At 39.9% G+C, this 14,311-nt stretch overlaps 1 protein-coding gene across 1 annotated transcript in view; it reads right to left on the reverse strand.

Annotated features, from left to right (window-relative positions):
* The window catches only part of LOC114048286, a 144,937-nt gene that overhangs the window by 84,698 nt on the left and 45,928 nt on the right, over positions 1-14,311 (reverse strand). Inside the window, exon 6 of the mRNA XM_027869185.1 lies at positions 8,851-9,029. Coding sequence (XP_027724986.1) covers positions 8,851-9,029 — 179 coding nt within the window. The remainder of the gene's footprint in view (positions 1-8,850; positions 9,030-14,311) is intronic.

Consider the following 14,311-nt stretch of genomic DNA (forward strand, 5'->3'; position numbering starts at 1 on the left):
CTACTTTCTTTTATAAAAAATGGGGAAGCTGTCTCCAAGACCTAGTCTAGGGGACTAGAGCTCCAGTAGTTGTCCTGCTAGGAGCCTTTCCAAGTCCTCCTTAATCTTAATGCCTTCCCTCTGAGATTATCCCCAATTAATCATATGCATGTGTGTGTGTGTGTGTGTGTGTGTGTGGCAGCTTGCATGGTGTCTCCCTGATTAGGCTCTGAGTTTCTTGAGACGAATGACTATCTTCTCCCTTTCTTTGTATCCTTAGAGCTTAGCACAGTGCCTGATATATGATAATCACTTAATAAATGCTTATTGACTGACTGACATGGCTTCCTGGTCAACTAAGGCTATAAAAAGGCCAATCTACGAGGAACGAGTGCCCCACAGAAATGACAGGTGTTCCCCTTCCTTGCAAGTCCCCACAACTTTCTGATCCAACATATTCTTCTGACCATACTTGTTTCCATATAGAGATGAGGGGTGCTACATCTACCTGAGCCAATGCTTTAGCTTTGTTCAGTATTTTTTTCGTGCTATTATTAAATAAACTTTTTTTGTTAAGTTTTAAACTATGATTATCTCATTTCATTCCAATTCTAATTCTGAATTATTGTACTGACATGGATAAGGCCTTTGAGAACAATTGGCATTATTTGGTATTGGTGGTTGGCCTTGTGAGTATTGTGGTTGAAGTAGGAGAAGGAAAATGCAAAGAACTGGCCAGATGATAATGATTATTGTGATTATGGTGATGATGATGATGATGATGATGATGATTGTTGTTGTTCCATTGTTTCAGTCATGTCTGACTTTTTGTGACTCCATTTGGGGTTTTATTGGCAAAGATACTAGAATGGTTTGCCATTTCCTTCTCCAGCTCATTTTATAGATGAAGAAACTGAGGCAAAAAGGGTTAAATGACTTGCTCAGGGTCACATAGCTAGTAAATGTCTGAGGCCAGACTTGAACTCAGGGAGAGAAGTCTTCCTGACTCCGGGTCTGGGGCTCTGTCCACTGTGTCACCTAGCTGTGACATTTATATAATACTTTAAATTGTGCAAAGCATTATATATTATCTGATTTGATCATCATAACAACCTTGTGTGCTATTATCCCCATTTTACACATGAGGAAGCTGAGGCACAAAGAGGTTAAATTACTTGCCTAGTATGACAGGGCTAGTGTCTGAGATAGGATTCAAATTATTGATGATATTCAAATCCTGATGGCTAGTTTCAAGTTTTCTTTATGCAAGCAATCACTTAGCTGCCCAGTCAGATAGGGTAGCCTGACCTGATGTGGTCAGAGCTCTTCTGTTGGCATATTGAGGGTCTAATCAGTGGGACAGACAGGGACCCCCAGTGATCCAATCTTGTGGGTGCTAAAGGAGATTGACATAGAGGATGGTGGTAGTATAAAGGTCTGGGGGGTTTTTCTTGCTGATGGTTGAAAATCCTAGGAAAGCTGGATAATCAGCATAAGGGAAATGAAAATAAATTATACACATTCAGCAATTAGAGACAGAGCTCTTACTTTTTAAGGACCATACTCTGAATGCAAAATTCCTTATGGACTTAATAACAGCACAAGTGAAAGAGGCAAAGATGATGTGGGCAGAAATGGGCTGGCTGTAGGCAAAAAGTATAAAGTCCCACCCAGATGTCTCCCTGGAAAATATGATGAGATCAGGGCTAGAAGAGAAAACAATGGGAGCAGAAATAGTGATAACAACTAAGAACTTGCCATGGTAGAATATAGGATATGGGGAGATGATTCTAAATGCAATCTAGATCAAGCTCCTGATGCTCACCTATGCAGCAGGCACAAACAACACAGACTCTAGAAGAGAAGCCAACATTGCAGGGACAACAGAGTTGGTAGCATCATGGTCATTGGCAGCATCAGGGTAACCCCCAGCTGCATGAACGATGTCATGGATGCTGACACCGAGTATCATTTCTGGCAGTGCTCATGAACAAGTTTCAATAGGCCAAGACCTCCAGCCCCAGTTCCAATGTCCTCTCTTTTCTTCTAACCCAATGGGTCCTTGACTGTAAAAACCTAGCTCTTAATGATTGTTGTTTTTCCTAGCATGCCAACAACTCCACCTGGTGTAGAAGAGGTGTATGCGACTGGATCTCATTGGCCATCAATCTGGTAACAAGAAGTACTATGAGAGATGGAAGTCCTGCCAATGGGCTAGGCTATGAGCAATGTAATTGGTGTGTGGGAAAGACTTGAGTAGAGTTAGAGAAGTGAAGAGAGTCAAGGACAGAACTTTGGTATACAACCACACGGAAGAGATGGGACATGAATTATGACCCAGCAAGTGAAGAAAACCAGGAGAAAGTCATATCACAAAAAACAAAAGAAAGAAAAGGTATCCAGGAGGAGGGGGTGGTTAATAGAGTTCAAGGCTAAAGGGAAGTCAAACAGTAGAAAGATTAAGAACAGGCTGTTAGATTTTGTGGCTAAGGGATCTGTGGTAGCCTTGGAGAGAGCAGTTCCAGTCAAGTGGGAAGGTAAGGAGCCAGATGGCAAGACCTTGAGAAGTGAGTGAGAGATGAGGAAGTGAAGGAAATGAGCATAGTTATAGTGGGATATGTTTACTTTTTTGCACACATCAAACTCCAATTTCTTGGTACACTTTGTGACCTTCTCAGTGACCAGCTCACTTTGCACCTAAATGCCTATAACAACCGGATGCACAGGAACTGAATCTATAAGCATTTATTAAGGATTTACTGTGTGCTAGGCACTGTGATAAGTGCTGAGGATACAAAGGAAAAGCAAAAACAATCCCTGCCCTCCTGTTTCTCCAGCGCTTGGAGCTAAGAGAGACCCACTCTCACTGGTGGATAATTCTAGACTGCATTTCCCTATAGCGCAGAGAACAGACCTGAGCATAAAATAGTTGGGGAAAAGTACTTTCCGCTAAGGCAGTCTTAAAGAGACTATAAGTGTTGTGTGGGTTGGGGACATGCTACTGGTGATTGCTGAGAAGCAGGGGTGTTATCAGGGAGAACTGAGAGATGGGAAGAAATGCTTGGCTTGATTAGATCCTGATGGACTCAAGCTGAGAAAGGTGGGTTGGCAGGGGTGAAGATGCAGAGAGAAGACAGTGACATGGAGTTATGGAGAGAGACACACGTGGCACAGATCTGGCACAGATGTTTTGAGGCTCTGGTTCCTGAGAAATCAATGCTCTTTAGTTGTTTCCTAAGATTGTAAGAGATGTGATTAAATGGAGGTTGTTAAAAGACTTTAATCTCTAAGCCCCCTGCCATGACTGATCTTACTGTATTCCTTTCCTGCTTGCTAAGGGTACAGAGGATTTTCATCAAGGGAAATGTATGACCTGGTTCTGTTTTAATTAAATGTCTTTTGATCTGATTTTAATAACTTGTCTGTCATGGTTTGGAAGAGTCATTAGTTGGGTTTGGTGCTATGGATTTATTTAGATGGGGACCCTAAGAGAACATTGGATTTTTAAAGCTCCTGGAGCCATGTAGGAACCTGAGAGGGGTCCTTGTTATTGTGTTTATGGGGAATTATCTGGGCCATATTGGGGGAGGATTTTATTAAGCCTCTTTTGAGTACTGGGTCAAACTAGGGCTACCTGCTCTAGCATTGCAGGGATCCACTAAAGACATCATTTTCCTTTTCTATTTGCCTTCCATTCCTCCTTACCTTTCCCTCCCCATCATTCTCTTCTTCTTTTTCCCCTTCCCCTCCCTCCTTTAATTCTCCTTCCCTCCTCTCTCTCTTTCCCTTTCCTTTCATGTTCTTCTTTTCACTTCCTTTAATTTTTTTTTTTGTCTAGACTATAATTTGACAGCAAAGTTTTCCAATGCAATTGTTACTAGTCAGGCCAATTGCTTTAAAATAGCCATTATGCAGTTGTATGTCAAGTGGCATTACAGTTTTGTTGCATACTGCTGAACTAAGACTTTTGAAACAAGTGTACTTTATATTTGAGTACTGGGCTAGATAATCAACATAGCTTTCCATTTATTGGAGAACCGGTGTTCATTAATGGGGTTTGACCATCATTGAAGACTGCGTGTTTGAGGGGTGATGAACTCTATACCATGCTGTGGACATGCTGGGGGAGTGTAAAGTATAGGATAAAAAATACAGTAATAAAGAAAAAAGTAATAGATGCATTATGCAAACTGACTTGCACATCAGGGCATTCCAGCATCCCCAAAGAAATAACTGTTAATGAGTCTATGTGGGCACTAGTTATTAAATCCTAGACTGTTGACTAGGAAATAGTGAGAAAGTATAAAGCCTTCTTTGTTAAAGATTTACTGAGAATGATATGAAGGGTGGGGATGCACAATGTCACCCTCGCAGTTAATGATTCAATGGCAACATTATCTTCAGCAGTGTATGCTCCAGGGACAACGTCAATCACCGATAGTCAGTTCATACCTTCCTCATCAAGTTATTCTATGGCAATAGAGATAGTGTGGTACAAAAGAAAGAACACTGACTTTTAGAGTCAAATGATCTGGGTTCAGATTCTGCCTCCATGCCAACTACTTATGTGACCTTGGACAAGTCATTTATCCATAGGCTTCAATTTCCTCATCATAAAAAAGATGGTCTGTGAAATTCCTTCCTTTTCCAGCACTTTGATCATGTATGGTAGACTTCTACCTATTGTTATTATTGGGGATTCAGTATGGAAAGCTGTGGTTCTTTTAGGAGAGGGCACTGAGTTCTGATCCAGAAGTAAAGTGAAAGGAGACTGATGTTAATAAGTATAGGATGCTAATAGATACCCTCAACAGACCTGCTTTTGACCTCATATTTGCCATGAAAATGCAGTATCCTGAAGTCCCTGTACTCAAGTACTCTTAGAAGCATTATGGACAACTTGGGGGCACAGAAAGCATTCAGGATATTTTTGATGGGACCGCACTCCCTAACTCCTCTCCATATGTACTAGGCTAGTTTTTATGTTTTTTTTTACATGATTGGGAACTAGCCAGTAAACCCAGTCTCTATGTTGGAACATGCATATATACATATATATGTGTATATATATATATATATATATATATATATATATCTCTGTGTGTGTGTGTGTGTGTGTGTGTGTGTGTGTGTGTGTATTCCACAATTGGTTCTGGTCTGCTAACCACATAACGAAGTCTCTTTGATTGGCTGCATAGCCAGAACTGGGGGTACATTCAAAAGGTACTGGTCAATCAGGACTTCTTTCTTCTCTTTTAGATGATTCCTTCCTTCATGACAACATTCCAGAGAGAAAAGAGAGACAATGCTGTAGAAAGAGAGGCCTTGAACCTCCCTATCTGAAGTGGACATGTGACCTATGAATATGGGCCTCACTTCTTTGCCTTGATAGTTGTTCTTTTGTTCTAGGTAAAGGAGATTTGAGGCTGTGATCTTGTGAGTTTCAACAAAAAAAAAACCAAAGTCATAATAATAGCCATCAAGAGGTCCGGGAGCAGTATGTATATCAAGGTTTTTAACCAGTTAGACCAGCTTTGAGGTCCAAGGAGCAGGGAGTAGTCATTGGGACCTAGCCCAGTAGGACTTTAGCCCTAGCTAAGATGAAGATTCCACCTATAGCAATGCTACATTTGGCTCTAGATTTAGTGGGACCGATGCTATGTAAAAACTGCATTATGTTTGAGCCCACTCTCCCCAGAGACCAAGATGATATAATAGAGGACAGACCTCCAAAGGGTTGGAACTGAGGTGGGGGAGGAGGGATGTTTCTACTTCTGTTCTTGTCACATCTTTGAAGTAAATTGATGTTAACAGATTAAGTGGGACTAGGGTGCTAACAGTGGACAGGGGAGCACCCTGGAATGGAAGGTCAAGCTGATAGAAGTAAAGATAATCCCACCCGCTCAGGAGTATTGGCGTGGAGATATAATTATCTTTGTCCTAGAAGAGTGAGGTTAGAACTAATTGCTACACTTAAAAAAATACTAAAATAATTCTTAACACTTAAAAGATATTAAAACAATTCTAGCCTTAATTGGCTAAGAGCACTAAAGGCTCAGACTGTTGACATCACTTCCTGGTCACCTGAGTACAAAATGGCCATAAGGAGCTTCAGAGATGCTCCTCTGCTTTACCAGCAGATCAAGACAGACATCTTAGAGAAAGGGAAGCTTTGCTCAGTTGAGTCAACTTAGAGTGTCTTCAGTGCACAAGCCTTGTGCAATATCATTCTCCTACTATAGTCAAGTAAATTCCCTTTTATTCGATAAAAAATACACCAATATCTGACTTCTGAGCACTGCCTACCTCACTGAACAATGAATCACCTGAGGTGCACTGTGGGATGCATATATTTCCTTGTCATTCTACAATTTTTAACCACTGTCTTTATTTTTGCAGGATTAAAGTTTTTTTTTTGAAATTGCTTTTTCTTTTAGTCACCAAGATTCACAATATTTATACACATGAGACAGCCATGGAATAATCAGTCATGGTTGGGATGATAATGATGATTCACATTTATAAAGCAATTTAAGGTTTACAGAGTGAAACAATCTAATTAAGTAGGTAGTAGTATGATACCATTTGTCTCCCTCATGATTTACTTTTTGTTCTCTACACTGTCAATAATCAATGAAGCAACAAAAAGTTGTTAAATGCCTACACTGAACCCAATGCTGTATACTGGTTCACTGTATGATTGAGAATACAAAAAATGAAATAATCCCTGTTCTCAAGGAACTTCCATTCTAATAGGGGAGACAGTAGGGGCATACACAGGCATTTATAGAAGTAAATATAGAATAAATACAAGTTAGTTAAATACAAAATAGGGAAGAAGGGAGGACACTAGCAATTGGGGTGCTTGTGTAGAAGGGGTGCTTGAGCTGTGTCTTAAAGGAAGAGACGAACTCCAAGAGGTGGAGATGAGAGGAAATACATTCCACGCCTGGGGGCTGCTCAATGCACAGGCATGAAGAGTGACAATGGAGTGCACTGTGTATGGAACAGAAAAAAAAAATGCCAATTTGGCTGGATTGTAGAGTGAGGGAAGGGGAATAAAGCTAGAAAGATGGGTTGTGAAGTGCTGGGGTAAAGTTGTGAAGTGTTTTAAAAGTTAAACAGAGGAGTTTATGTATAATCCTCAAGGAAAGAAGAAATCACTGGCATTCATCACTGGGAATGGCATGGTCAGATTTACATCTAAGGAAAGTAACTTTGAAAGCTATGTGGAGGATTGAAGTGAGTGAGGTGACTGGAAGCAGGGAGTAAGAGATCTTTTTTAATAATTCAGGTACTGTGTGAGTGATGAGTTGAGAGAAGGAATCAAATGCAAGAGGTGTAGAAGTTGAAATGGTAAGATTTGTCAACATTGTACTTGTATGGTAGGAGAGAGGAAGTATAACACCAAGATTATGATCCTTGGGACACTATAAGAATGGTAGTCCTTTGAATAGAAACAGGGGAGTTTGTGAAGGGATGGGTTTGGGAAGACAGGTAGTGAGTTCTGGTTTGGATATGTTGAGTTTGAAATGTATATATCCTGTTGAGGGTGGGGTTCCATCTCCATGACTCCAGAGGCTTAGGTGAGAGCTTTATTATCATTATCATCAGTAAGCATTTATTAAGCACTTACTATTTGCCAGGCATTGTGGTAAGCAATGGGAATATGAAGAAAAGGTTCTTCCTACTTTCTCCCTCTTCCTTTCTCCTTTCTCCTTTCTCCTAGGACTTTACTCTCCTTTCTGCAGCAGCCTTACATAAATCTTTACACAGTAGGCTATGGCTCCAGGGGGAAGTACTAGTCTGGTTCTTTAAAAAGGTAGGGATGATGATCAGGTTCTGGGCTTGAGGTATAAAAAGCTTAGCCTTGGGGGAAGTTGAATAAGGTAATCTCTCAGTTCCAACTACCTGGAAGTTAATTTCCTGAGATCCTGACTTGGTGACTAAAGAGGGAGGATATTTTATATTATTTTGACTTTGGAATCTGTTCTTCTAATGCATAATGGGTATAATAGTTTTAATTGCATTTTATGATCCACAGCTCCTTACTGCACTTTAACTTTGAGCTTGAATTTTAGGCCTTGTTCACAGTAAGATGCCTTTGGACATCCAGTTCAAAATGTCTAATAGGCAATTAGAGGTCTGGGACTGAAGCTCAGGGGAGAGACTGGGGTTGGATTTATAAGTCTGGGAACTGTCTGCATAGACATGATAATTAAATCCACGAGAGTTGATGAAGCCACACACAGGAGAGAGAGAGACAGAGACAGAGACACACAGAGAGAGAGAGAAATAGAGAGAGAGAGAGAGAGAGAGAGAGAGAGAGAGAGAGAGAGAGAGCGAGCCTAGGACAGAGCCCTGGGAAACACCTACTACAGTTAGGAAGTTGGACAGAAGATGAGAGTGGTCAGACAGGTAGGAGAAGAACCAGGAGAGAGTTGAGCTAGAAAAATCCAGGGGGGGAGAGAGTATTTGGGAAGAAGTGGTGATCAATAGAGTCAGATGCAGCAGAAAGATCAAGAAGGATGAGAACTGAAAAAAAAAAAGATGACCAGATTTGACAATTAATACTTATTAAGAGGTAACTTTGGAGAGAGAAGTGCCAGGTGAGTGATGAAGTCAAAAGCCATATGCAGAGTTGAGTGATTTTTCCAAGGTCACATAGCTAGTATCAGAAGTAGAATTTTAACCCAGATCTTCCCAGCTACATATCCAATAAGGTATCCCCTATGCCATGTTGGCTCTAGTAAGACTATTCTTGAAGGACCACAGCTTGTGTCCCACCTAATGTCACCTTGCAAAGTAGCATTTTGATTCCATATACCTCCCTTTGCCTTCCTCTTCTGACCCGTTCACTATTCACCTTACCTTTTTCTGTTTGTAGTAGAGAAGATAACCATCATGCTTCAGTACAAACCACCTCTTCCTCCAACCCTTCAGGAACCCTGAGTGAGTCCTTTTGTGTAGGTAGCCACGACAGGTAGGCCAGGGGGTGTTGGGACAGCGACTGATGTCTGATCCTACCACTAAGGTTAGAACATCTGGGCCTGAAAGAATATAATTTGGATAGTTGAGTGGCTGAGACATAGGGTTGGAGGAATAAATAGTCTTCAGAAAAAAATGAAATAAATATATTTCAAATAAATATATTCCATCTATTTCACAGAATCTTAGAGTATGATCTGAATCTTCCTCATTTTATAAATGAATAAATTGAGGCCCAGCAAGTTTAAGGATACACAGTTAATTAGTGGTTTAGCCAGAACTTTAACTTGATTACTCTGTGTTTTTTCTCAATGCTTCATTGCTTTTCATGTCAATTTATTTATGGGCTACCACAAAATTACTCCTCAAGGTCACTTCCCTATGCTCCTATGATCCAGATGTGGGATCCAATGAAGGTAAACAGATTTAGCTAGTAACCAGACCAAACTGTGAACATATTGGGGGGGGAACCCCCAGGTACTCCCTTCCACCAATGGACAAGACATCAGTACTGAGGCTTTTATTCTTTTGCCTGCTATTCTCAAATAACAAGGTTGCAGGCTTGCCGAGCAGTAGAGTGGGGCTAGATAACATGGCTCCTCTGATCAGAGTACTTGATTTGTCAACTATCTTGATTGTCAGTAATTTACTGAGACTATTTAGTGTAGAAGACTGGGCCATGCAATACAAGCAAACAATTTAAACCAGAAACACTGGGATATATTTTATCCAAGATTCATGGAGTCTTCCTTATAGGTAGCAACCTTCCCTCTTTGACCTAGATGATAAGTATGAGAAGATAATGCTTTGTTTTCATGGGACTGTAGATTAGAATTAGAAGAATCTTAGAGAACATTGAAATCAGCCTCTTCACTTTACAGATTGGGAAACTGATTCACAAATAAGCAGAGACTTACCAAGGATCATACAACCAATGCCTCATGCAGGGTTTGAACTCAGGTCTTCCTGACTCTAAGCCAGGTGCTCTATCTATCTATTGTGACTATCGACTGCCCCTTCTATAACACACTTACACAATGTTCTATTTTATAGTTGTCAGATTTTTGTCTTCTTCTTCTGCTAGTTTGAAAGCTCTATTAGGGCAAGGATCAAACCCTATTTAAACTTTGTATTCCCTCCAGCACCAAATATATTTCTCTGCATATATGTTCTTATTCATTGTTGGCTAAGTTTCAGATGCAGCAAGAAGCTATTGTCTGTATTAATATACCAACTTCTCTGATACATTGCATTTCCACTGCCACCTATTTCATCCATTTTAAGAACATTTTGTTCTTGGTTTCTTCCCTAAAAGGGAGTTACCTAATTCATACCAAATCATGGGTATCTAGTGGTTGTTAATAAATGTTGGATGTGAATTTAAAAGATGAGACTGTTGAGGCAGGAGTACCAGCTATGGTGTCAGAGTACCTGGGTTCAAATCTCCCTTGGGCTAATTACAAGTTTTGTGACCTGGGCTAAGTCATTTCTTTCCTTTCTAAGCCTTGGTTTCCTGATCCATAAAATGAAGAGAGACAGGGTTGGACTAGATGACCTCTGAATGGCCCTTCCAACTCTAAATCTATAAGTAAAAAGAAAGTAGGAAGAAAAGGAAATTTTCTCTCTCATCCAATTACATTTTTAGTTAAAAAAAAAATCAATCAATAGTCTCATGCAACCAAAAAAAGACAGAACATATAACAAGGACTTGGTTCAGAGGGTATAACCTCTACCCTTGCTGCTTATCTAACTGAGAGCTGGTTGTATGTGACCCAGCTCCCCCTGGTCCCCACAGGCCTGCCCCTCTGAGCACTGCACTCACTGCTAATTTCACTTTCTTCCCGATGAGTATGGCTGTGGCTTCTGGCAGGCAAGCAGCTTATAGCTATCCCTGTCTTTGTTATCTCAAATGCTAACATTAGGTCATTATTTCACAGGCTGCTGTGCTGCCTGCCAGTGTGGACATAAAGCTGACATTGTAATCTTAACTCCTGACTACCCCGGAAAAATCTTCCAAATGTCACACAGACACACGTCAACCCTGAAATGCTTTGGGGACTACAAATGGGGTATGACTTCATTTGTCATTCCTCTGTGAGAGAGACTATGACCCTGACAGGGGACATTTGGCCTTGGCAATACCGACTTTGCTGTGATGTCTGACATTGAGATTAGTGATCTGTTTAGAAGTGTCTGCGGAAATGGGGGTCAGTCAGGAGATGCCTCATATAAATGACAAGATCCAACCCAAGGGAACTCTCCCAGTTGAGTTACGTGGCCCTGAAAATAAAGATTTGTCCCAGAAAGGCTGACACAGACTTAACTTTGGCAGGAAGCAAAGCACCTTCATAATTAAATAACTCTCTCTGTGTCAAGCTAATTCTTGTAAATACATTGTAATTTATTGAACTGCCCTTAAGCTCTTGTCAAAAACACAGTCAGAGGAATTAAAAGAGATGCCTAGAATTGAATGTCAACTCACAAACATCTTTGTCTTTGGACTTCAGTCCCAATAGTATTGTAGTCCTGAAGTAATATACCTAGTTGACATATCTGCCAATTTATTTATATGCTGCCACAGAAAGGATGTCTCTTTAGGTCATTTTCTCCTTGTTCACATAATCCAGATGTGGGCTCCTAAGATACTGATTCCATTTAGCTGAAGACCGAGCCTAGCCATGAACTAGCTTCCTTTGGGATATAGCTAGAAACCACTGATGTCATTGAGGCATCCTGGTGTCACATGGAAATTTCTCAAATTCAGGGTTATGACACAGCTGACATTATGGGGGGGTATAGAGGTGGCAACTGCTTCACTCCCAGGAACTGTTTGGTGTTGGGAATGTGATTGACCATTTCCTCCCCCAATTCTCACTGCTTCTTCCTTTACTTCATCACTGTGCCTCTCCTCCCATTTCCTACTTCCCCTCTTTCCTACCACTTCTATTTCCCACCCCCATAAATAGAATTATCACCTAATTTCCATACTTATCCATCTCCGAGTCTCTATACTTCATGAAGAAAACATATAAGCATTGTTATCTCTTTGGAATAACACAGAGTTTGTTTTAGTTTCTTTTGATAAAGGGCTCTTATAAGACATATGGGGAGTCATGGAAGTTATTTGCTTCCATAAAATGAAAAAAGTTGGAGGACCAGTGTATTAAGCAACAAGCAGCTTATCTTTGGTAACATTCTTTAAAAAAGAGAAAAAAAAAGTAAAAAGCTATCAAGTGGACCTTTCATCCCTAACACCTTGGCCCAGAGTTTGGCAGTGAGGAGTTGTGGGCGATGTTATTTACAGCTGCAGCAGAGAGAAAAATGATTTCTTTTTTTAATTCACACTTTTCCCTTGGATCACTGTCTTCTTATTATGCCACCAATCTTGAACTGTGTCAAAGTTGCACCTCCACTGTCAGACGCTGCCACCCTCATAGGTGCCAAAGCAATGTGCAAGATTTTTAACTCTCCCTGAGGGCTGAGTGTCAGATTCGGCGTTTTCAGTGTCTTGAAGAACAAGAGTACAGAGTCCCCTTCTGAGCTTCTGTGATGTTTGGGCTGCTTGCTTTCAGTAAAGGATACCATAAAAGAAAGGAATCTTTCCCTAACTAAAGTTCTCACAAAATGCTTTCAGGTAAAACAAACCTCATTGGATCCTATCTCTTTTCATGACTTTTTTTCCCCTATAAATAGACCTATTTTGGTTATTTAAAAAAATAGTGAAACAAACAAAAATGGGTAAATAATTGATGAATAAAGGTGTATGATTATTGATAAATACTTATTTATAAAGTACAGTTGAATTTCTTAATAATGGTGGTATTGAGGAAGAGCAACTAACCATATAGGCTTTTAATGACAGTAGTTTTCATATTTTGAGGGATATGATTTAAGCAATGGCATAGTCAAACTGGTGAAATAACCAGTTCTCTTTGTAAAGGAATTGTACTATAACTGAAAATTCTTGGGTATTAACTTCTGCAGAAATGTTCATTACAGACATCAGTCAAATAATATCACTTTTCATGTTAATGCATTTGCCATCTTAAAAAAAAACAAATAACTAAACAAGTCCAAATTATGTCTAGTTTCTCATATAGAAATGAAGATTGTACTTTCACTGATTACTTTCTAGATATTCACATTTAATTTTTTTATTAGCATAGCCAGGGAGCTAAAAATATTGGGGAAATTTTATATAAGGTATATTTCCATGTAAGAAAATGTAAGAGCAAGTAAAAGATCAAGTTTCCTACCTCCAATGGATTTATGTTGGGAAGTCATAATAAATGTTCAGATCATTATCTTCTTAGGGAAAAAAAGGAGAAAGTATTATAAGTTAAAATAATTATTCAGATTATTGTGATTTTGTCCTTGCAGAACTGAAAAAAAAATACCCATCACCCTGGATTGATTCTGTACAGAGTATAGTTCTATTCAGAGGTGGAGGTGGGGAGATTTTTTTTTTTTAGAAATATTAAGTAACAAAGTCCTTTCTTAATATTTCTAAAAAAAAAATCTTTTTAGGATTATTAAACAGAAACATGGAGAAATTGAATTCCCTGATCACCATAGCACAGGAAATTATAGAAAATAACATGAATATCCTTCCCCACCCCTAATCCCAAAATGTACACATGCCACATCTCTGGTTCCTGTTAGAATAATAAAAAGGGGGCAATGATCAATAGAGTGATTGAGGATTGAAATGTCCTTTCATTAACAAGACAGGATCTCCTTAAATGTAACCTGTCTTATCTTTGAAAAAGGGATGGTCTCCTCCATGCACAAAAACAGAAGAAGCTGGTGACCATCAAACCTGCATAGATCTTAGAATAGAAAAGGTGTTACTTTGCCTTTTGTCTTCAGATGGCACTGAAGAACACCAGGCTTTTGAGACCCTACCTTGGGACAAAGAGGAGGCTTCTATCAATCCTATATTAAGGTTTATTGCCCTATGTGAAAAGAGCACTAGAACACCCAGCTGCCCATCTAAAAATGAGTCTAGAGAGTTAAGCTGACTGATTGTCCAATAGAGATGTTGCACCCTGTGAAGAGTTCAGAGAAACCTGCAAGGACCATTTCTATTTCTAGGCATCAGCATCCCATTGGACACACTATTTGCTCAGCTCAGCAGCAGCTGAGTCCACTGAGGAGATAGCTGTGCAGATGCTTGACCTATTTGACCAACTATAACTGAGAGACAATACCAAGGAAGGAGCGGTACCTGATTCTGGAATGCGTCATTGAAGTGAACTTCATGAGGATCTTCTAGTGAAAGAAAGGATGTCAAGACTTTGCAGCTATGGAGTTGTGAGCTGGCTTGACCATATGTGTTTCCTAC

This window comes from Vombatus ursinus, unplaced genomic scaffold (assembly GCF_900497805.2).
Source record: "Vombatus ursinus unplaced genomic scaffold, bare-nosed wombat genome assembly UNPS02014792.1, whole genome shotgun sequence".
NCBI lineage: Eukaryota > Metazoa > Chordata > Mammalia > Diprotodontia > Vombatidae > Vombatus > Vombatus ursinus.